This window comes from Neovison vison, chromosome 12, assembly GCF_020171115.1.
Source record: "Neovison vison isolate M4711 chromosome 12, ASM_NN_V1, whole genome shotgun sequence".
Lineage (NCBI taxonomy): Eukaryota > Metazoa > Chordata > Mammalia > Carnivora > Mustelidae > Neogale > Neogale vison.
Genome location: NC_058102.1, coordinates 52769409 through 52793223, shown reverse-complemented (window position 1 = coordinate 52793223; position 23815 = coordinate 52769409). Strand labels below are relative to the sequence as shown.

At 36.6% G+C, this 23815-nt stretch overlaps 1 protein-coding gene and 1 long non-coding RNA gene across 6 annotated transcripts in view; both read right to left on the bottom strand.

The window, feature by feature from the left end:
- Nucleotides 1–10253: 10253 nt before the first annotated feature.
- Nucleotides 10254–16746, bottom strand: LOC122891605. The gene is made up of 3 exons (XR_006381298.1): nucleotides 14501–16746; nucleotides 13897–14056; nucleotides 10254–10429 (listed from the first exon to the last, which is right to left on the bottom strand). It is a non-coding gene; the product is annotated as an uncharacterized LOC122891605 (long non-coding RNA).
- Nucleotides 16747–18579: 1833 nt separating this feature from the next.
- RIMKLB (ribosomal modification protein rimK like family member B) overlaps nucleotides 18580–23815 on the bottom strand; it is a 156002-nt gene continuing 150766 nt past the window's right edge. For all 5 annotated transcript variants that reach the window (XM_044227381.1, XM_044227382.1, XM_044227379.1 and 2 more), the window contains exon 6: nucleotides 18580–21355. In XM_044227381.1, the coding sequence (XP_044083316.1) occupies nucleotides 20892–21355 (464 nt within the window). In that variant the 3' untranslated portion in view covers nucleotides 18580–20891. The remainder of the gene's footprint in view (nucleotides 21356–23815) is intronic.

The window sequence follows — 23815 nt, the reverse complement described above, 5'->3', positions numbered from 1 at the left end:
TTTAACCTAAGTGGCTAAAATTGTGCACAGTACATAGTAGACATTTAAACTATTTGTTGAATGAAAGTCGGAGCACTTAGGATATTAGGAAAGTTACAAAAATAGGCAGTCAGCCATAGGAACAAAACAAATACAATTACCAAAAATGTAATAGAGTATCAAAATGAGTCTTGTCAATAACAAGGTTATTTGATGCCAAGTGTTATTGCTGAACAAGAGATATTTAATGTGTTTTACCAAAGACCAGAATTGAATCTAGATATTGGGCTGAGATGGGAAACTGTGGAAAGAGAATCATTAAGTTTAGCTTGAAATGCCTCAAAAACATAATTTCAAAGGGCAAAAATGTCTAATATTCCTATTAGAATTACACTGAAGACTATGTAATATCACCATCCTTTTTTAAAAAAAAATATTTTATTTATTTATTTGACAGACAGAGATCACAAGCAGGCAGAGAGGCAGGCAGAGAGAAAGGAAGGGAAGCGGGCTCCCTGCTGAGCAGAGAGCCCAACACGGGACTTGATCCCAGGACCCTGGAATCATGACCCGAGCCAAAAGCAGAGGCTTTAACCCACTGAGCCACCCAGGCATCCCTATCACCATCCTTTTTAAAAAACATCATCAGAAGAAAAATAAATTCAGGATTTTTAATGTTGATAGAGATGTGGTAAAATGAGCATCTTATAAACTAATGATAGAATTGTCTTCCAAAGATTTAGTTTTTAAAAATTTACCCTTTTAACTATTTTTAACTGTACAGTTCAGTGGCATTAAGTACATTCACATTGTTGTACAACTATCATCACCAACAAGCCTAATTTCTTCCTTTTCCAGATGAGGGAACTGAAACGCCCCTCCCCAAATTAAGTGATTTATGTAGGGCTACTCAGTGACTGCCAGAACAAAATATTATTTCCTGTCTCTCAATTCAATAGTCTTTCCATTACATAATGCTATTGCCCTAGATCATTCAATATACTAGACTCCTATGCCTGTGAACCTATAAACTATGTTACCCCAACATCAGAAAAGGCAGCATGAATCTGCCAGAGTCTATAGACTATATTTTATAGTATAAAGTATATTTATATAATGTATAATACACATATATAAAAATGTTTAATACACTTAGTATTTTGTATAAATATTTTTACCTTAAAGATACTTGTGTTAGGTTTCCATTGCTGTGTAACAAACTATGATAAATTTTTATGGTTTGAAACAGCACATATTTATCTTAGTTTTCATGGTCAGGAATCTGGGCACAAGTCTACTCAGATCTTACCTAAGCTGCCATTTCATCTGAGGCTCAGGTTCCTTTTCCAAGTTTACTGGTTGTTGGTGTTTAGGCTTGACTCTCAGGGGTCGCTCACTGCTCCTTGCCATCTGGACCTTTCCATATGGCAGCTTGTCTCTTCAAGGCCAACAAGAGTCTCCACTGCTCCAAATCTGACTTCTCCTGTCCCTGTATTCCAAATCTTCTTTTAATAGGCTCACCTGATTAGGTAGGGCCCACTAAAGACCATCATTTTGATTAACAACTTAAAAGTTAACTGATTAGAGGCCTAAATTATAACAGCAAAACATAGCCTAATCACAGGAATAATATCCCAACATATTCAAAGATTCCATTCAAGGAGAGGGAAATATATAGGGCATGTACACTGACAGACTGGAATCTTGGAGGCTGTTTTAGAATTCCGACCACTGCAATACTTGGTGGAAGATATTTCATCCTTCTTTCTTCCTGAGTCTCCAGAGCTATTCCAACTAATTTCCCTCTACCAGATCATCATAAAATAGACCAAAAATGCTTGAAATCTCTACTCTGACAGCAGTGACTAAAAGTTAACAAAAGGCGTGTTTTCTGTAACTTGGGTTACTATGTGATCATTAGAAGGTTACTCAATTTCTCCAAATCTTTACCTTAACCTTTCAAATATTGTCTCCATTAAGACACTGTTGTCTTTTTTTTTTTTTTAAGATTTATTTATTTAGAGAGAGTGCATGGGGAGAGGCAGAAGGGGCAGAGGGAGAGAATCTTAAGTGGACTCCAGAGTGTGGAGCCCCACGTGGAGCTCAATGGCACAAGGCTGAGATTATGCCCTGAGCTGAAATCAGAAGTCAGATGCTCAATCGACTGAGCCACCCAGAAGTCTTTACATTAATATTCCTCATCCATTTTCATTTCCTTCACCTCTTCTGTGTTTCTGGTAAAGAAAACTGCCCCTTCCCTTTTATTGTTGTGGGAAACTCTGAGGGGCTGACCTAGCTTGTCAACACTTGTTATTAGTTATCCTAGTAAGTTGGTAACACATTGTGCTTTGATTTGGACTTTGCTGATCAGGGAAGTTGAACATCTTTTTCATGTGCTTATTGGCCATTTGTACAGCTTCTTTGGAGGAAAGTCTATTCAAATCCTTTGTCCATTTTTAAATTTGGTTTTCTCTATTGTTGATTTTTAGGAGTTCTCTATATATTCTGGTTATTATTCTATCAGATAGGTGATTTGCAAACATTCTTACATTTTGTGGGTTGCTTTTTTACTATTGATATTATGCAAATGTTTTCAATTGTTCATAAGTACTCTTTTCTTTTCTCCATACCCCAGCAGAATTTTGGCTAGTGGGAGACAGATTATCCCATATTTGTTATGATTGTTCAATGCAAAGGGGAGAAATTCTAGGAGAGCCATTTAATAGCAATTATGTACCAAATGCTACTAGGATTACTCCCAAATAAAGAAAAAACTTACCACTGATCTTTTGCAGATTAAAAAAAATGGTGTAGAGAGTTTAACTTACCCACAATCTTAGATCTAGTAAGTGGAGCCGCTGAGATTTAGAGTCTGTTTTAACTTATTTGCTCACTATGCGCGGTGGTAACTTGTCAAATGATTAGCTTAGGGTTATTAGACACTATTGGGCAAATAGACTTGATCTATCTTACTTCATTGCAAACTCCATGAACTGGGGGCACCTGGATGCTCTGCCTTTGGCTTGGGTCATGATCCCAGAGTCCTGGGATTGAGCACCACATCAGGCTCCCTGCTCAGTCAAGAGTCTGCTTCTCCTTCTGCGCTTCACCCTGCTTGAGCTCTCTCTTATAAAATATTTTTTTAAAAACTCCACATACTAGAAAAGCCATATACCCTTAGGGATAATGTATTTATGTAATCAAGTCAGGTCTGTTCAACCCAGACTAGGCCCACTATATAATACTTCAGGCTTTTTGGCATAGATGCCTTACATAAAGTGGTCTGGAACTATGCTAATTCCTCTGCTTATAAGATGAATTTATAAAATGTTTATGACTTGCACAAAAAAATATAAAATGTTTCTGTCTAATGGCATGTTTTTGCTCAAATGGATTTTTCCTGTAGATTTAGAGATGGGAATGTATACAGAAATAAAATTGAAGACTATAAAAAGTGTTTTGGAAACATTGAATTGGTTGGCAGCCTTTTTCTTCTTGCATTCATTATGATCCCCTACCTTAATTAGGCCAAATATGGATTTTGAATATATTCCCTGTGTGTGCTTAAATACTCAAATTGATTTTATTGAATTGGTAGAAATGATTTTACTATTCCTGCTGGCAGTGTATAGTTCCTAAATGTTAATTAGACTTGGCAATTCTTTAATTCTACCTATCCCTATTATGGTCCAGCTATCCTCCATTAGACCTAGTGTCACTCAGATCATTGTAAGCCTTCTGGATTATGGAATTAAGCCAGTTTTTGTTTTAACCTCTTCAGCTCAATCGTTATCCTAAGAACATTTGTCGAAGTTTATTTTTCTCATTCTCTTTTCTTGTATCAGAATTCTTTGGTAGCATATAATAGAAAAAATTTTTTAAAGGGAAACTTCATTTAAAGAATACTGGAGTATTTCATGTAACTAAGCCAAGGAAATAAATTATGGCAAAAGCAAATAGAATTTTATGTAGCTGTTTAAAAAACCGAGGTAGCAGTGTACATATTTGTATGGCAAGATATTCAAAGAAATGTTGTGAAGTTATGGGACACTGTCTGTATCATGAACCCACAGGGTTTAAGAAAAAAAAAAAAGACATACTATTAATGATTTAGAAATTCTGGAAGGATATGCAAGAAAGTATTAAAACAGTGATTTCCTCCAGGGAGTAAGGTCAGGAGGTGGAAGAAGCATACTGGTGAATCTTTCTGGTTTATTTTCTTCTTGAGTCCTAATTGTTTGCCATGAGTGCTGTGACAGCCACTGATACTAAGGTTTGCCAGTCAGACATCTCCTAAAACTTGCTGAGAAAAAATGTAATTAGCTGGCCAGTTTCCAGCTGCTCCTTTTTTGGATCCACCTAAGCATTTAAGGTCACTGTCTTCCTGGCTTACTTCTTGCCAATGAGTGCACATAGCAGGGGTATTAGATCTCAGGTACCTAATATACAATCATTGATCCGGTGAATAAAAAAATTTCTTTTTATCTTGAACAGAAGAGGACCAGAAATAGTTGCATTTACATGGAATGGAAAATATTCACTTAGTTTTGCTCCAGAGATATGTTAACCATTGCATCTTTGATGATATAATTTAAATGATCTGTCATATGGACATTCCACAGAACATCACATCAATAACATCCTGCTGATTGGACAAGATAAGCAAAAGTTAGCTTGCCACACTGAACACCTGGTGGAGATACATGTTTCAGAGGGTAGGAGATAAACTCTATAATAAAAGATTTGAGGGTCTGCCATTCTTACGAAGTTTTTAGAAGACCCAGGGGTAAAGGGCATGCTGGAATATCCCCTACAAAGTAAAAGCTTGCTACATTTGCATCACCTGCTACAAGGAAGCAAGCACAATAGCTGATGGCTCTCTCTGGATTCTGGAGATAACACATTCCACCTAGAAATATTCCAACCCACATATTGGATGATATAAAAGACGTAAGTGTGAGTAGGGCCTGGATCAGGAAAGGGATCTATAGAAGATTCAGGATGTGATCCAAGTACCCCTGTGAACTGGGCCACATGATCTGCCAGATCTATGGTACTGTATGTGTCAGTGGTGGGAAAAGATACAATATAGCTTTCAGGTAAGAGACTCATGGAACTGTAAAGGAGCTGTTCCATCAAAAGTATGTGGAGGCGATCTGTGCAGCATAAGGGGTGGAATGTGGTTGCCACAGAGGTGTCCACTCAGATCTCTTCAAGAAAATCTGATGCAAATCACATACCTAGAGACATCATACTTCCTGACTTCAAATTGCATTATAAAGCTATAGTAATCAAAATTATGACATCAGCATAAAAACAGACAAATAAATCAATGGAAAAGAATACAGAGCCTAGGGGCGCCTGGGTGGCTCAGTGTCAATCATCTGCCTTCGGCTCAGGTCATGATCCCAGGGTCCTGGGATAGAGCCCCACAAGGCTCTCTACTTGGTGGGAAGCCTACTTCTCCCTCTCCTACTCCCTCTGCTTGTGTTCCCTCTTTCGCTGTGTCCCTGTCTAATAAATAAACAAAATCTTAAAAAAATATTACAGGGCATAGAAATAAATCCAAACATATATGTTCAATTAATTTAAAATGCAGCTAACAATATACAATGGGGAAAGCATACTATAATAAATGGTGCTGGAAAACTGGACAGCCACATGCAAAGAAAATGAAACTGAACCCTTACTGTAAAGTCCATACAAGAATTAACTCAAAAAAAAAAAAGAAAGAAAGAAATAAAGAAAAAAGAAGGAAGAACACGTGAGAGTTGAAACCATGAAGCTCCTAGAAGAAAACAGAGAGTAAGCTCCTTGACAGTGCTCTTGGCAATAATTTATTTTGGACTTGACACCAAAAACAAAGGCAAACAAAACCAAAGGGACTACATCAAACTAAAAAGCTTCTACAGACTGAAGGAACCCACAAAAAGACAACCTATGGAATGGCAGAAAATATGTACAAATTATGTATCTGATAAGTGGTTAATAAAAATGGAGAGGACCTGAACAGAAATTTTTCCAAACACAAGCTACAAAAGGCCAAAAGGCACATGAGAAATTGCAACATTGCTAATCATCAGTAAAATGCAAATCAAAACCACAATGAGCTATCACTTCACACCTAGTAGAATGTCTACTATCAAAAAGATGAGAGGACGCCTGGGTGGCTCAGTGGGTTAAGCCTCTGCTTTTGGCTCAGGCCATGATCTCAGGGTCCTGGGATTGAGTCCCTCATCGGGCGCTCTGCTTGGCAGGGAGCCTGCTTCCTCCTCTCCCTCTCTGCCTGCCTCTCTGCCTACTTGTGATTTCGCTCTGTCAAATAAATAAATAAATAAAATCTTTAAAAAAAAAAAAAAAAGATGAGAAATATGCCAAGGATGTGGAGAAAAGGAAAAGCTCATACACTGTGGGTGGGAATGCAAATTGGTACAGCCACCAGGAAAATCATTATGGAGGCCCCTCTGAAAATTAAAAATAGAACTACTATATGATCCTCTATCTGCAACTACATGTTCACTACAGCTTTGTAACAGCTATGGGAACAACTTAAAGTGTCCATCAGTGAATGAATGGATAAAAATAAATGTGGTATCTCGGGGTACCTGGGTGGCTCAGTGGGTTGAGCCTCTGCCTTTGGCTCGGGTCATCTCAGAGTCCTGGGATAGGGCTCTCTGCTCGGCAGGGAGCCTGCTTCCCCCCCTGCCCCACCCTGCCTGCCTCTCTGCCTACTTGTGATCTCTGTCAAATAAACAAATAATATATTTTTTAAAAATTCAAAAAATGAGGTATCTCAATGCGACTAGATGCAATGGGATATTATTCAGCTATAGAAAAGGAAATCTTGCCATCTGTGACAACATGGATGGAATTGGGGGCATTATGCTAAGTGAAATAAAAATCTGACAAAGATAAATACTCTAATCATCTATGTGGAACTAAAAAAACAAAAACTCATAGGAAAAAAAACCCACCAGATTTGTGGTTGGTTAGGTCGATTTGCAGAGGGGAGAGGGAGGATAGGTGAAGGTGGCCAAAAGGTACAAACCTCCAGTGGTAAGATAAATGAGTTCTGGGGATATCATGTACATAATGCTGTACTGTATATTTTAAAGTTTCTAAGATCTTTAAAAATCTCATAAGAAAAAATATTTTTAACTGTGGTGATGGGTGTTAACTAAACTTATCATAGTAATAATCCTGCAATATATACACATAGCAAATCATTGTTAAATACCTTAAATTGATACAATGTTATATTTCAATTATATCTCAATAAAGCTGGGGGGGGGTGACTTGATGCAAGCAGCCTCCAGTTTCAGCTCCTGATCTGTCACAGCATTTGTATGGAGGCTGATTTCTCCTCAGGCTGCTCCTAGCATACTAGCCAGGCCATTTCTGCCCAATGCTGAACTACCATAATGGGTAATCTGCTCTAACATTCTTCTTTCAGGCTGGCAGAGGCTTTCTCAGAACAGTTTAGGTCTGATGCTCATTCCATTCAATTTTCTTCTGTCATAGGTGTCAAATGCTCTTTCCTGGCTACTACTCCTTCTCCCTCATACCTTTCACTGCCATCTTCTTCAGAACACCTCTAGCATATTTGGAGGATCCAAAGTGACACTAGCATGTATGCTTTAAACAATAAACTTTTATTTTTTAAAGACTGTATTTATTTGGGATGTTTGCATTGCTCAGTTGATTAAGTGTCTGCCTTTGGCTCAGATTATGATCCCAAGGTCCTAGGATCAAGTTCATCAGTCTCCTTGCTCAACAGGAGGCCTGTTTCTCCCTCTGCCTGCAGCTCTCCCTGCTTGTGTACTCTCTGACAAATAAGATCTTTAAAATAATAAAAATATATTGTTATTTATTCTAGAGAGACAGTGGGAAACCACATCAGAGAGAGGAAAGGGGCAAAAGGAGAGGGAAATCTCAAGCAGACTCCAGCACAGAGCCCAACAGAGGGCTTGACTCCACAACCCTGAGGTCATGATCTGAGCCAAATTCGACACTTAACTGATTGAGCTACCCAGGTGTTCCTGAGTTAAGATTTTTTAAAAAATATTGGGGCGCCTCGGTGGCTCAGCGGGTTAAAGCCTCTGCCTTCAGCTCAGGTCATCATCCCAGGGTCCTGGGATCGAGTCCCGCATTGGGCTCTCTGCTCAGCAGGTAGCCTGCTTCCTCCTCTCTCTGCCTACTTGTGATCTCTGTCAAATAAATAAATAAAATCTTTAAAAAAAAAAAAAGATTTTAAAAAATATTTTTGAAGGGTTATTTTATAGGCGGTTGTAGATCACTGAGAAAATTTAAATTTGTTTTTAAAGATTTTATTTATTTATTTGACAGTTAGGAGATTACAAGTAGGCAGAGGCAGGCAGAGAAAGAGAGGAGGAAGCAGGCTCACCACCCGCCGAGCAAAGAGCTCGATGTGGGGCTTGATCCCAGGACCCTGAGATCATGACTGAGCTGAAGGCAGAGGCTTTAACCCACTGAGCCACCCAGGTGCCCCAAGAAAATTTAAATTTTATGATTGAATCAGCTTAGACCATCGAGAGAATTTCTTACTGGGCTGGCTTTAATGGATTGCATTTTAGTGTCACAGTACTGATCTACATCGTGAGATAGCTCAAAATCAGAACATACTGCCTCAGTTGCCTAGGTGGCTCAGTGGGTTAAAGTCTCTGCCTTCGGCTCAAGTCATGGTCTTGGGGTCCTGGGATCGAGCCCTACATCAGGCTCTCTGCTCGGCAGGGAGTCTGCTTCCCCCTCTCTCTGCCTGCTGCTCTGCCTACTTGTAATCGCTCTCTGTCAAGTAAGAAAGTAAAATCTTAAAAAAAAAGAACATACTGCTTCTCTTGTGCAATTAAGATTTATTGTGAGCACAAGAGAGAGCGAGCATGCAAGCAGGGCTCAATCTCACGATCCTGAGAGCACAACCTGAGCCAAAAATTAAGAGTTGGCTGCCCAACCAAGTCATACAGGTGTCCCTGTAATTTTCTTATTCCACTCTTTGCCAATTTTGTTACACCTCTAAGCAAACGTATAAGACCTAATCCTATGTATGATTCTAACCCTTCTTTTACCGTTTTTGCCCTTTATTATGGCTTCTCCACCATTTGATTTAGTACAACTCTGGTAAGACATTAAATCATTTTTAGGGAAACAAGTCACACTATCCTAAAATTACTCCTTATGGTGTGTGGTATGCGTACTCCTCACTTGTTTAATTCTCCTGATTAAGAAAAAGTTATTGTTTTGAGCTGGCAGGGAATAACTGAAGACAATATGAAATAAAAGTTTTCTTATATAAAATTCCTTAGTCAGTCAATGAAGTGTAGAGATAAGGAATAATCAGTCTAGGAGAAATGCCACAAATGTGTATACACACATACATGCGTACACACAGTGTTCCAACCACAAAATCTTATGAAAGGAGCTTACATAGGAAAACCAAGAAGTAATTAAGAAAGAAAATCTTATGGACTTTAATTCTGAGATGAAAAGATTCAGCAGCTCTTGAATAAGATATCAATAACCAAAATTTACAGAATTAAAGATCAGTATTTATTATTCAACTATGTGCTAAGCACTATACATGTATTATAGCAAAGCTATACTTACACTTTAATCTAGTAAAGTGGGTACAACTATTCCAATTTTACAAACACTCCCTTACAGCTTGAAGAGGGTGATTTGTCCTGAGTCCATGTAACCAGTAAATAATGGAATTAGAATTTGTATCAATATCTGACTACAAACAATATCAGTATTTTTTGTCTTAAGTATTAGGGCTGCCTCTGTATACACACATATGTTATCAGATCTTCTATAGACTCTAGCTAAAGATGATTAAAACATAGTGAGTGATACTGTGATGAGTGTATGTCAGGGAGCTGTCAGAGTGAAAAAGAAGAAAGTTGCACTTCTTCAGAAATTAAAAAAAACACAGAAACAATTGTTTGGCATGGACAGATAAAGTGGGAATGGAAAGAGGTAGGAGTAAATCCATGTAGCACACATTTACATGTAAAATGATACATATTTTAGTGCCTATGTACTAAAAGGAGAAAGTAATCATTTCCAAATATATCACAGAAAAATCAGTATGTCAAGAACCAAAGGAGTTTTCAAAGTAAAGAAAATGAAAGGATAAAGAGAATGACACATGTGGAGCTAGACTTCAAGTCTAGCCATATGGACTGAAGTGAATTCATAGAAGATGGAGTGGGCAGGAATAACTGCCAAAAGAACAAATCACACTCCATACTATTTCATTCCCAGTTCTGGTGTTTTTATTTTAGAAAACACATCGATCAAACAGGTTAGCGCTACAGCTTTCTTGTTCTGGGTATTTCTATACTCCATTTCAAAAAACACAGTCAAATCTATCTTCGTCCATTCTGTGAATGAAGTAATAAGCAAAAAGGATCACTGGTTACTTCAAAAGAACCTAGAGGGGAAAAACACATACAGCTCACTTAAATCAGATTTAAACAGTCTTTATAATTAAGATGAGAAAAAAGAAAAAAAAAATTGAAAATTAACTAATGTGACAATAAAATATTACAAACTGTCTAGACTACCAAAAAAATTTACAACTGGTTTTTTTTTTTTTTTTTTTTTTTTTTTTGTGATTACCACATTTGCCTTTGTGATCTCATCTGGAAAAGATATACTAAGTATACTAAGGTATGGTCTGTTTTTCTGACATATAAAGATGTATTAGCAATATTATCCCTTAACAATCCTATTAATATAGACAACTGTGATTTTAGTCAGAAAAACTATACCAAGAGGAAAACCTTGAGGCAAATATAATTCTTGCAAAACTTCACACAAAATAAAACACAAAATTATAGTAGAACACCTCTAACTTTTTTTTTTTTTTTTTTAAATTTTAAGTAGGCTCCATGCCCAATGTGCAGCTTGAACTCACAACTCTGACATCAAGATTCACATGCTCTATGGACTGAGCCAGTTAGGCCTCCCTACTTTTACATTTTCAGTAAGTTATACAATAAACAATTAAATTTTGTTTCAGATTAAAATTCAAGCTGGTCATCTTCTTTCAATTCTAAAGCACTGACATCTCTATATGAACTCTATATGAAAATTTGTAATAGAAAAAAAACTGTCCAAAAAGATTTAGAAATTCCAACCGTATTAACTTAGGGTGCATAGTTTTGTGTTCCATAAATATTTCTTAATAGAAGATAAGTTCCTTTTATACCTTTTTTTTTTTAAAGGAGAGAATACTACATATTTAGACAATGGTACCAGTTATTCTAGCTTCATGTTACTATTCATCCATGGTATAGTGATCTAAGGAATCCATTCCTCTTCTCCTTAACCTGAAACTGCAAAGAACCTGAAGGTTCTTTGTGTCTTACCTTAACAAGGGATGACTTTTCATTACCAAACCTTACAAATGATGTGCTCATTAATTTTACATATAAGCCACCTAAAATGGTCACCCATAGCTTGCCTTAATAACCTTCATTTGAATAGATTCCCCACCATAGGAGATAACCACAAGCACAAACAGTGGTAACTTTTTATTGGTATAGCACAGCTCTCATCACAGAGCATTTCACTTCTTCAGATACTACAACAGATTTAGAAAAATGCATGATATATAATGCAATGAGCACTTTATTAGCAGGTAGGAGACTTGGGCCCTTGTTGTGGTTCCATAATCTTGGGAAAGTTACTAACTTCTGTGAACCTTAGGTTCCTTACCAGCATATTCAAGATTGTAATATACAGCCTCTAAGCTTTCCAGCTTAAAAACTCTAAACTTCAATCACAGGCACTTGTATGCGGTAGTTCAATCTGTTATTACATATGTTAACAGGAAACAGGACTCCTTTTCTTTAAATAATAATTTCTCTTCTGGATACCCTGTTTTTACCATCTATAAAACTTGAAAACAATTATTTATATACTACTTTAATAAGGCTAATTAACACTTCTAAATGTTTACATGTATATCCTAGAAAAAAAGATATTGTTTCAATTACTTTTATCTGAAAGACTAAAGGTTTATTTTCTCTCCAGTTATAAAATACCTAAGTCATAATGCCATTCTGCATATTTCAAAGTTGCTGAGATTTTAAAGTCCTCATCACAAGAAAAAAGGAATTCTGTAATTATATATAGTGATGCATGTTACCTAGACTTACTATGGTGATCATGTCCCAATATATATAAATATTAAATCATTGTGTTGTACATATAAAACTTATATGTCGATTATATCTCAGTAAAAAGATTTATTCTCTAGTAAACATCTATAAATTAGTAACTGCTTTCCTGATTTCTTTAGAAACTTGAAAAAAATCAGAATCAATTTGAACTTAAGTCTAGATGAAATTAAGAACCACAGGACTTTTCTTTCTGTCCAATTGATCTTAAAACAGCTTGTTTACAGCAACAATAGATACTATAGTTAAAATAAACTTGCAGCTGAATGAGTAAATGGATCTGCATCTTACTATAAATTTCAATTCTGAAATTTAATCTTTCCAGGGACTTTAAAAATCCCCATTTCAGGGCACCTGGGTGGCTCAGTGGGTTAAAGCCTCTGCCTTCGGCTCAGGTTATGATTCCAGGGTCCTGGGATGGAGCCCCGCACTGGGCTCTCTGCTCAGCAGGGAGCCTGCTTCCTCCTCTCTTTCTGCCTGCCTCTCTGCCTACTTGTAATCTTTGTCTGTCAAATAAATAAAATCTTCAAAAAAAAAAAAAAATCCCTATTTCTTCTATGTAGCCTCTCCAAATTCTAAAATAGGTAATTACAATGTTGATACTCTGATTAAAGTGTCTTAAGGTAGTTGTTGATGCAAAGAAAAATAAAGCTGTTTACCCTGAAAGATACAAACACGGAGAACGCAAATGAGAAGGGGAGGACACACACATACAGAAAAAAAGTGAGGCAGAGATGAAAAATGGCAACACTGGGGAAGTTAACTTCTGAGGAAATGAATGAAAGAAGCATACAGGGCAACCAAGAGGAGCAAGAGATACACAGATAGGGAAGAAAAAACACAAATGAAGAAAATGCAAGAGGGACGCCTGGGTGGCTCAGTGAGTTAAGCCTCTGCTTTAGGCTCAGGTCATGATCCCAGGGTTCTGGGATCAAGCCCCACATCGGGCTCTCTGCTCAGTGGGGAGCCCGCTTCCTCCACTCTCTTTGCCTGCCTCTCTGCCTACTTGTGATCTGTCGAATAAATCAATAAAATCTTAAACAACAAAAAAAGAAAATGGAAGAAAATAAGCACAGAGACAGAAAAGCAATGAAGAAAGGTGAACAGAGTAGAATGGATGAGCAGACACAATGACAAGGAAATGGGACTAGATAGATAAGACACAACTAGTTAAAGAAAAAATTATTTTCACCCCATAAGTTTTCCAAATTACCTACTTTTGTTGCTATCTCCCCAGTGTTGCTAATAAAAAGGAGACAGTTTATTTTCTACAAAATGGTTAAACAATATATGTCATTTATCTGGCAGATTTTTAAAAACCTGACTTATTGTGAGAGGCGTAATTTTTCCCATCATTGAGATTCACATGTTAGATGTGAAAGAATAACTTGATTGGGAGGGGGATACTCTTACAATGCATACATCTATCAAATCATTATGTTGTATACTTTATATATCTTACGCTTGTCAATTATACCTCAATAAAGCTGGAAACGTTCATATATATCAATATACTGGGGAAAGATCCCTAATTTTACATAGTGCTAGTTTTTTGTTTTGTTTTTCCTCCCCCCCAAAATAAAAAAATGATAGTACCTTCGTTAGGCCAAATTCATCCTAAGGCAAGGATCTATAAAGCCATTTATGATTTCATACCACAATGCCTTATATACTAGTAGACTGATTAACACATTCTTAGTAGAAAATAACTTACCATTTAGAGTCAAAATCCAAACATTTTAGTCCTGCTTCCATTTTTTGCCCCCTTTCCTTTACTGGTATGTTATGCTCTATCTCTTCTATGTAGATTCTTTCAGTAGCCGTCAATCTGAAGAATTCCTTCTTCTGCTGCCACCTACCAGTTTATCTCTCTGCTGCAGCAGAAGGGTATATAGAAAAAGTTCTTGCTTACTATTCAGATTAAATGGAAAAAATCCTTTAACATTTCATATTTTCACATGTGTATGAGCTTCCTCACTGATTGCCCAAGACCTCCCTACCCAAGTCAAAACAACAAAAATCCCAATCACAAAAAATTAAACAATGTATGATCAATATTCATGCTAAGCTGGGAATTTTTAAGAGGAAAGATGTAGACACTCAGCAGTTGCCATTTCAAGGAACCATTTATTCTGTTATACTTTCCTTTTTCACCTATCCCTACAACCTTATGTATAAGTGAGCAACTTAAAATTTTAATGAGAGTCCACAACTCCTGTAAATTTTAAGTTCAGAGACTATTAAAGAATTGTGGAAGATGCAGCAATAAAGGAATTTTTAATAGTAATTCTAGAAACTAAAGGCATTAGGTGCTTTACCTGCATGAGTTTTCAATGTTCTGGACTGCTTATTGCTCAATGGCTCTGAATACATTAAAACACGAACACATACGCCACCTATATTTAAAATAGGGTAGCATTTGTATGCCCATATAAGCATTGGGTATATCTTTTGCAAGATTAAGTCACTGAGTCCTTTTAAAAGGACTGATCACAAATACACATTTCCTCAAACTGTATATATACACAAAAAAAATCAGGGTGAAAAAGGGAGACAGAGGGACAAATGTAATAGCAATTGTAGAACTGGAAACTAACACAACATAAAATGTTTTCTGTTTGTTCAAGTCCTGAGATTAATTTCTATTCCCATTCCCTTTGTCACTGAAGGTTTAGGTTTCAAGGTTATTCTTTATTAGCTATTAAAGAACAGTATCCACTAATGAATAATAATAATGGCTTGTTTTTGTTCCACCCCCCTACTACCTTTACCCCAAAATAGTTCTGCCAACATAAAAAATAAAACAAACACTGACATAAGCACCAAAGGCTAGTCAACAGTGGCACTGCAGTTACATTGTTTCTACTTTCTCATTCCTTCCCCCGATCTCAAACCCCACCCTTTGACCTCTGTATATGGGATGAGCCTGAGCAGGAGAGTTGGTGATGTCAGGACTGCGCCGTTCCCACGGATGCTCCTAGAGGCCTGCTGTGCTTCTGGGAACTGGGGCACAGTGATGTCTGTCTGACTGAAACCTAAAACAACAACAATTCACCCCACCCCTCATGTTCCCAAACCCCACAGTAGCAGCCAGGTATATACACTATATAAGGCCCAGCTAATAAGTTTGAATATGATGAAATCTGAAAGCAAGACCGTTCTTAACAAGTCCGTGACTTTCATGGGAAGCTGAATGGAGACTGTTAAATTCTCCAAGTCCCACACAATCACCATAGTCCACACATTCTAATGCTTGCCATTCTTAGTAAGAGAACAAGGTTCTCTGGTACAAGCCCTTTTTAGTATATATCATAAATTCCTCCAGGAGGTAGTTGGGATTCCTCTGTTAGTAAATTTTACTTCAACCCATACATATTTTTGTCTTAGGATATTTAGGGGAGAGATGGCCCTATCTTATATGAGTGAATTGAAGCAAAAAACAGGTTAATGATTCATTTTATGCCTTCAGCTGTAAAATGCATAACAAGCCATGATATCCTATTAGCTAACTAGTGAACTTAAAACCTCTTCAGATAGGATATCTAAAGTCACAGAATAAAATTGTGCAGAAGTCTATCCTGAAAAGGTCCTGATCACTGTCACTAAAGTTCTACCTAACAGGAAAGAAAAAAAAAAAGATTATCTTCCCAATGGCAACAACTCATATTAGAACTAAAACTTCGGGAAACACAGGAGGAGAAAAGAGGAAAGGGCAAGGGACTGGTGTAGACAGAGAAAGGTATACTACATTAAGTAACAGAAAGGCTGTATTAAAATGGACAAGTTGTATTGCTATTCCTGCCACTAACTTTGTTTTATATTTTATAGCCTTGGTTAATGCACTTAATGATTTGTGCTTCAGAAATGCCCTCCAATCTGTTTGAACCTGTAATTTTTAAAAATTTGAACCATTATGATAACCTGAAACTGTTCATATCTACCTCTTTGTTAGAACTAGTGTCTTAGAAATACTAAAATGATTAGTTCCTGAGATCACACTGTTCCTAAAATAACTGAAATGCTTTCTATTATCTTTGTCTCATCATTCCTTTTCACTTTCATAATGATGTCACAGAAAGAGAAGCACTAAGATCAACTCAACACTATGGTGAGTTTTTACCATATATATAACCTAGAGCCTAATTTTACCTTTTCAAAACTCTAGTTTTCCATACCTGTCAACTCCTAATTGATGTCTTTATACTGTGAGCTCACTGTGTATTCCGAACACCAACCCCTGAAAAAGCTTAAGCCAGAGTAGCACAATGGAAGAAACAAACAAACCCAAAACAAAACAAAGCCAAAAGTCACACTCTGAAATACTTAATTATAGACATATAAGCAAGGAATGGAGTTATCTAAATGGCTAAAGTAAATCCCCGAAGTCCTGAGTTCATCCCAACCAATTCAAACTTTACCCCCAAAAGTTCTTCTTTAATCAAATTATTTGTTAGATATACTTAGGCATTACTTTCTATACGAGAGTTTTTACAAATCCATGGTTGCCTTTAAAGTACATAAAGAAAGAAAAAACTTTAAAAAGAAAGTAAAGTTAGCCTTGCGATGGAAAGAAAGGAGAATCAAATTACCTGCAAACAGGCTGGGGCTGTGCCTGAATCCAAACCGCTGCATTTACCATTCATTATACAGCTGCATTATTGGGGGAAGGGGAGTTTAGAAGGGCACTGACCCCGAAAGTTCTCAATACTTCTCACTCATCATCAGGAAGGGGGAAGAAGGAAAGTTTTTTCTCTGGGTATTTTTTTGTTTGTTTGTTTTTGTTTTTTTGGCTCCTGAAAAGGCTGGCAAAGAACAGTAACAGTGCAAGCAGTTAGAATATTTCTTTAAAAACAATTTTTAAAAATGCAAAACATTAAGGAATTTAAAACACCAAACTTCCGTTAATATAGAAAGAATTTTCACTAGAGTTAGGCAGCCACCCCAAAACAGCATGGCAAAAGGGCACTGATATAAAGGAAATAAAATACCACACAAAAATCCAAAACAAAACTAAAAACATTTCAAATTAAACCTGGAAGACTAGAAGATTCCAACAGCAGATTTCTGGCCACTACTGAAACATTCCAAAATCCAAGCTTCAAAGGCGCCTAAATGTATCTTAAATGAAACTTTGGTGTTTTTTTTTTTTTTTTTTTTTAAAAGGGGGAAAAGAAAAAAAAGAAAGAAAGCAGTGAACCTGGTTATAAATCCTGCAATATATTACATTTAAAAATATCCTAGTACAACAAAAACAAATTTTAAAAGAAATTAAACAAACAAACAAACAAATAAAAACAGTAGCAGCAGAGGTTACCTGTCTGAGCACCTACATTTTCTTAGGAGGGGATCGTGTCTCACCAGCCATATAGCCCATAAACCTTCTCAAAAAGAGTGAGCCAGGAGAAAAATGTAACACAAGATTTGATTTCACAATGTCTCTACGCTCCCCAGACCCCAAACTGGGGATTCACTGAATGAAGAGAATTTGTTTTTCCACTGTTTTCTTCTTGAGAAAAAGAAGAGATGATTTTGAGAAGTCAATTCTTTCAATGCCTTCAATACCTTCTTAAAAGTCTGATAAAGTGCTTGATGAAAACAAGTCTCTTGGTGATTTTTTTCTAACGTTCCAGCATATTTTCTTATTGATAGCATATACAGAAAGATTTCAAAGTTCAGTGGAGCAAAAGCCAGCAGAAATGATCAATCAATTATTAGGCACCAAAAAAAGAAAAAAACTATTAAAAATTTTAAATGAATAGATCGTGCGTGTGTGTGTGTGCGCGCGTGTATGTAGTCCAGTTTTCATCATAGGTAACATAAAAACAGTATCAGAATTATTTTTAAAATACAATTAAGAATTACAATTTTAACAATACACAATTTTACAATAATTCAGATTTGGGCATAAGAATTACACATAATTGATAAATACATTTTTACCTCTCATAATAGCAATGAAGATTATACAAATTATTAAACAATATGAAAATATATTTAACTTTCACTTAAATATCTGAGGTGTTTCATCTGGGTTCTTCCAGAATGATTTGTTCATATTCTTTACCTTAATTTGAGGGAGTTCAAGAAGATATTCACGTTTTTAAACTCTAAGATGATCATTCCTAACCTCTTTATTCTAACGTGTGTGTACAAATCCAGAAGTAGGTTGGTAAAGCTATGTTTTAATATAGTGTGAATGCACAAAACATGGATCAGTAGTGAATAAAACTAAAGGTGAAATAATCTGATAATCGTATATGGTTAGTGTGGTAAAATAGTTTTAAAGGCTATCTACATTTTTCCTGATACCTTATCCCACCCAACACAAACCCCTGAGCTTTTCATCAAGTAGAGAGGGTGTTCTATTAATGTTTTAAAATTTGCAAATCTATATACATGTGATATATGTAGGTATTTAATGTATCATAATTTATGTGACAACCAGATGCTCTCTACACGATCATATAAATGAATTAATTAAGCACTTCTTTCTCCCTCATTTATTTCTCTATCCCAAATATGCATCCTCCTATGGTCATTCAGTGAAAGAAGTACCAAGTACTTCTTTCTGTTAATGAGTCAGAGGTACTTATAAACATACGTAAGGCCCAAAATAACCCTATGCAAGTCAAACTCTTATATATGCGATTAGAATATATTAAAATAAATTAGAAAATCTTCTTATTATCATCTTTTTGAGGTGAAATGAGACACTGCACAGATTAGAGGTACTATTCTATTTGCCAACAATCAACCTTTCACTCAACTTTAATATTATTTAATTCTATGGAAAAAAAAAACAAATTTTATTACATTCCTTTTTAAAATGGGGGCAAAACTGTACAAGCATGATCAAACCTCTGTTAGAGCTGGTTAATACTGATCTTTATTATTGCCTCGAAGTCTCTCTAGTAGTGTCCGAGAAATTATGTTTAAGGTCCATCTGAAGGAAAAAAGCACTGGAGAGGCAAGAAAGGACTCGGGTAAAAGCTTCAGAGGATTGCAGTAAGATGGAACTTGCTGTTTAAAAAAAATTACGTTGAGCTCTGGAGCATCTCCATTTCTTAACACAGCTTCCAAACCCATTATTCAAACAGATTTACCCATGTTTTAAAGGCTCGTGTTATATGCCATTTGGGGCTTTTATAAATTCAGATATTAAAGGAATATAAAAAGTGGACAGTACTGAAGGCTTCAGAGTTGGGCTATAAGAGACTTAATACTGCAAAATAAGTCCCCAAACAAAAATGTCCAATCCACCCCACCCTAAAACCTATGTATAATAGGAGAAAATGCACAGCCAGAAGCATAGAAAAGCATGTAGCCTTAAAGAAATCATACACTGAACAGTCTAGAACCAAAGAAAAAACCAAACAACATACATATACATAAAAAGGCCTAAGAAGCATCTAGTCTCTTTATGTCTTTAGTGAGTACCTCTAACCCAGTGTAGTTATTAAAACAAGTTATCTGATATTTAAAGTAAAAACTGTGTTTCCCCATCATGCTCCATTTTCTAGAATCTATCCTTTTTTGACTGGTTGGTGTAAACAAAAAGCAAAACACATACACATGCATGCGTGCACACACACACACACACATATATATATATATACTCCCTCCTAAAATGTGAAAAATGCAAATATATAATGCTGGTATTATAAAATCACTTCAGCTTTATACTTAAGAACTTATAGGCCCTTAATCTGCCCCCCCAAAAATATTTTTCCTTGTCCTTATACTTTAAATGCCCAACCACCAAAAGAAAAAAAGGAAAAAGGAAAAGGCTTTAAATGCACATGTTTCAAGTCAGTGTCTTGTTAACAAAAAAGGTAGCACTTTCTTCACTTTGGCCATTGTTAAAGATGCAGGCATAGATCAGGGAATGTTAGACTAGCATGTATTAAAAAAAAACTGCAACATTAACAGAGCATATCTTTTAAAAAAGGTTAAAACACTAACAAATACAAGTCAACGCACATATTTTAAACTAGTGTAATTTTATCTACATTGGAATAAATGTCATTTTGTGTACCACACATTGCAATACTGTTCATTTCCCTTTCATCATACGAAAATGCCAATTCTGTCATTAAGAAACCTTTATTGGATTATATCAATGTTGCTCTCCCACCCAAATTAAAGGAAAACCAAAAAACAGAAAGAATAAAATTCCCGTAAAAGAGCGCCTCAAGACTTCATAAACTATGAACATAAACTTGCTAGTTAATATGGTAGAGGCAGAATTTTCAGATTTGTAAAAAATTCCTATAATTTAGGTAGATCTTTTCCTCTCTCATTACAAATCTTTGCAACGTAATGTGAAGTTACGCTATGCCAAAATCTGTGCAATTGTACAAAAGCAAAAGCGAGGGGCCGTGAAAAAAACTGTTCTTCGTGGCCTTCATGTGAGAGCACACACATTGAGTAATTTTAAAGGGTAAGTATAAAAGCCTGACACTTCTCTGTGTCTCACCTCTTCTGCCATTCTATCTGTGGTATCATAACATTTTAATAGCAGAGGTCTAATCTAGCTCCCCTTGCTTCTCTCCTGACTAACTCTACTCAATTTTCTCTCATCTTCCTGAGTACCTTCCATGAACAGCATTGCAAGTTGGTTAAAAAAAAAGAAAGAAAGAAAGAAAGAAAAAAGATGAAAAAGAATGTGAGTTTTACAAGGGAGTTGTTGGTAATTTTTTACCGGTGGAGTCACTCCACCAGGAGTTTGATCTCATTGGCTATCAGCTGGTTCATGTTGAACAGGCCCCCTGGGAGCTTGGTGAGCAGCTCTCGCTCGGTGCTTTCAGGGTCGCTGTCAACAGAGCTGGAACTTGCGCTCATGTTGTCGACAGCAGTGCTGGCTGGGGGACCCAGCTCCGGCTCACTAGTCTCACTGGCCGTGGACACCACGGAGAGCAGGGACATACGCCGGGTGAGCCGGCCAGAGGGCAGGAGGGAGGCGGCATAGTCCGCTATGATACCAGCTACATCTAGATTACAAGCCTTATCAAAGGCGATGAAACCTACATTTGCATTGGCCTCGCAGACACAGAAGGAGCCGTCATCTTTCATCAATAGGTCAATGCCACACACATCCATCCCCAGGATATTAGACACCTGGATAGCTAGCTGCTTCCCCTGTTCACTCAAGGAGCACATCATCCCCACACCACCTGGCAAAAAAGAAACAAGGTAAGTTACCAAAATGATAAATTTCTGGAGTAAAACTAAAGCTTGCCTCTAATGTTAATTGTCTTTTAAATCAGTAGTGACAACAAATGACATTTTACTGTACCACTGTGACTTCCTAAGCCCAAGTTTCCCTCATTAGAGAATCCCTGTCCAATTCAATCAAAGAAATAATTTAGTACTTTTTCTTATTATTTTTTAAAAAGATTTTTATTTATTTATTTGACAGACAGAGATCACAAGTAGGCAGAGAGGCAGGCAGAGATAGAGGAGGAAGCAGGCTCCCCGCTGAGCAGAGAGCCCGATGCGGGCCTCGATTCCAGGACCCTTAGTCATGACCTGAGCTGAAGGCAAAGGCTTTAACCCACTGAGCCACCCCGGCGCCCTTCTTTTTCAATATGCTATTCTGAAGATGGCATTAAACTTTCACAGAAACCTATTTTATTTGAAACAATACAAATTGAGGCAAAGGTATTTTAAAGAATTTATATTTTTATGAAGACTGAGGAGAGCAGAAAACGGAGAGTATCAGGGAAAAACTATTACTTCTCAAATAACAGGAAGAAATACGTGTCTGATTTAAGCATAGGGAAAGAGAAGTTAACCATTAATGGAATGTAAAACCACGGATGAGCATCCAGATTGACCAATCTGGGGTGGAATCAGGGTTGGAAATGAATTAATGGTAGGTTACAAACCAGAGAACATGAAATAGAACTGAAGAATAAAATGAATTATATTGGCAATTACACTAAAACAAACTGAAATTTCCCACAGTATAAAAGACAAAGTTTATCAGGGCGCCTAGGTGGTTCAGTGGGTTAAAGCCTTTGCTGAGCAGGCCATGGTCTCAGGGTCCCGCATCAGGCTCTCTGCTCAGTCGGGAGCCTGCTTCTTCCTCGCTGCCTGCCTCTCTACTTGTGATCTCTATCAAATAAATAAATAAAATCTTAAAAAAAAAAAAAAAAAAAAGACAAAGTTTATCTATATCCTGTACCAAAATGAAAAAACTTTTGAAAACTAAAGGGATGGGGAAAGAGATAAGGGACAAAGGCAAAAACAAACTTCACTTAAGAGCCTTATAGTATATATCCATATACCCATTTTTCCTTTATCAAATATTGACAACAATCAATCATGTTTTTGCCCAAAACAAACAAAACCTTAACTCTTTTTTTTTTTTTTTAAAGAGAAAAAGAAAGCTTGTGAGTGGGGGGTTGAGACAGATGGAAAGGGAGAGAAAGAATCCTGTGGAGTTCCCATGCTCAGCTCAGCGAGGGATCTTACAACCCTGAGACTACAACCCTGAGACCGAGCATAATCAAGAATCCGATGCTCAGCCGATGGAACTGAGATGCCCCAACACATTATAAAACACTTTTTACAGGCAACATTCTCTGACAATAACGCAAGATTAAAAATTAGAAATTAATGACTTAAGTAACCAAAAGGTTAAGGACTTAGAAATTGGAACACTGATCCCCTAAATTAAAGAAAAACAAATACCATCTGTAAAAACACTTCATAGCAAAATTTTTATTTTGAAATTAGAAAGAAGAAATTAAGTACTCTTAGAAAAAGAAACTAAAAAGAGAGTTTTAATAAAAGATTGAATGACTAGAATAGAAAAAATAGAAAGGAGAAAAAAAATCCAAATGCTACTCTGACAAAATTATGAATGGTATCAAAGACGGAATTGCAGACAAGAGATTCAAGTAAACATAAGCAATCATCTCATGAAATTGAGAATGAAACCTAAAAAAATGGCTGATTTCTAAGCAAATGAGAAATCACCAATACTGATCCAAGAAGAAGCAAACTTTATTATAAACAGGCCAACCCCTATTACAGAAGAGACCAGAAAGGTGATAGAAGAGCTACTTCTACAAAAAGAATCAGGACCTGATGGGTTCAAAGTGGAGTTGTCTTTAGCTATCCTTTAATCTGATGTCAACTTTACCTGTAGAATGCCCTAGGAAAAGACTGAAAATTCCCCCAATACACTGACTAAAACCAATGTTATATAACCTTGATACCAAAAGTGATCAAGACATTTTAAAAAGTAACATTACAGACCAATCTTCAATTATTAAAACAGATGTAAATATTTTCGTAAAATACTAAAGGAGGGGCGCCTGGGTGGCTCAGTGGGTTAAAGCCTCTGCCTTCAGCTCGAGTCATGATCCCAGGGTCCTGGGATCGAGCCCTACATCGGGCTCTCTGCTCAGCAGGGAGCCTGCTTCCTCCTCTCTCTCTCTGCCTGCCTCTCTGCCTCCTTGTGATTTCTGTCTGTCAAATAAATAAATAAATCTTTAAAAAAAAAAATACTAAAGGAATCCCAATTTTAAAACATGCTAATACCTATTTAAAGGTTTATTCTAGAAATGCAAGAATAGTTCAAAAACTGTTTTAAATTTAAAATTTATCAACATAATCCATTACAA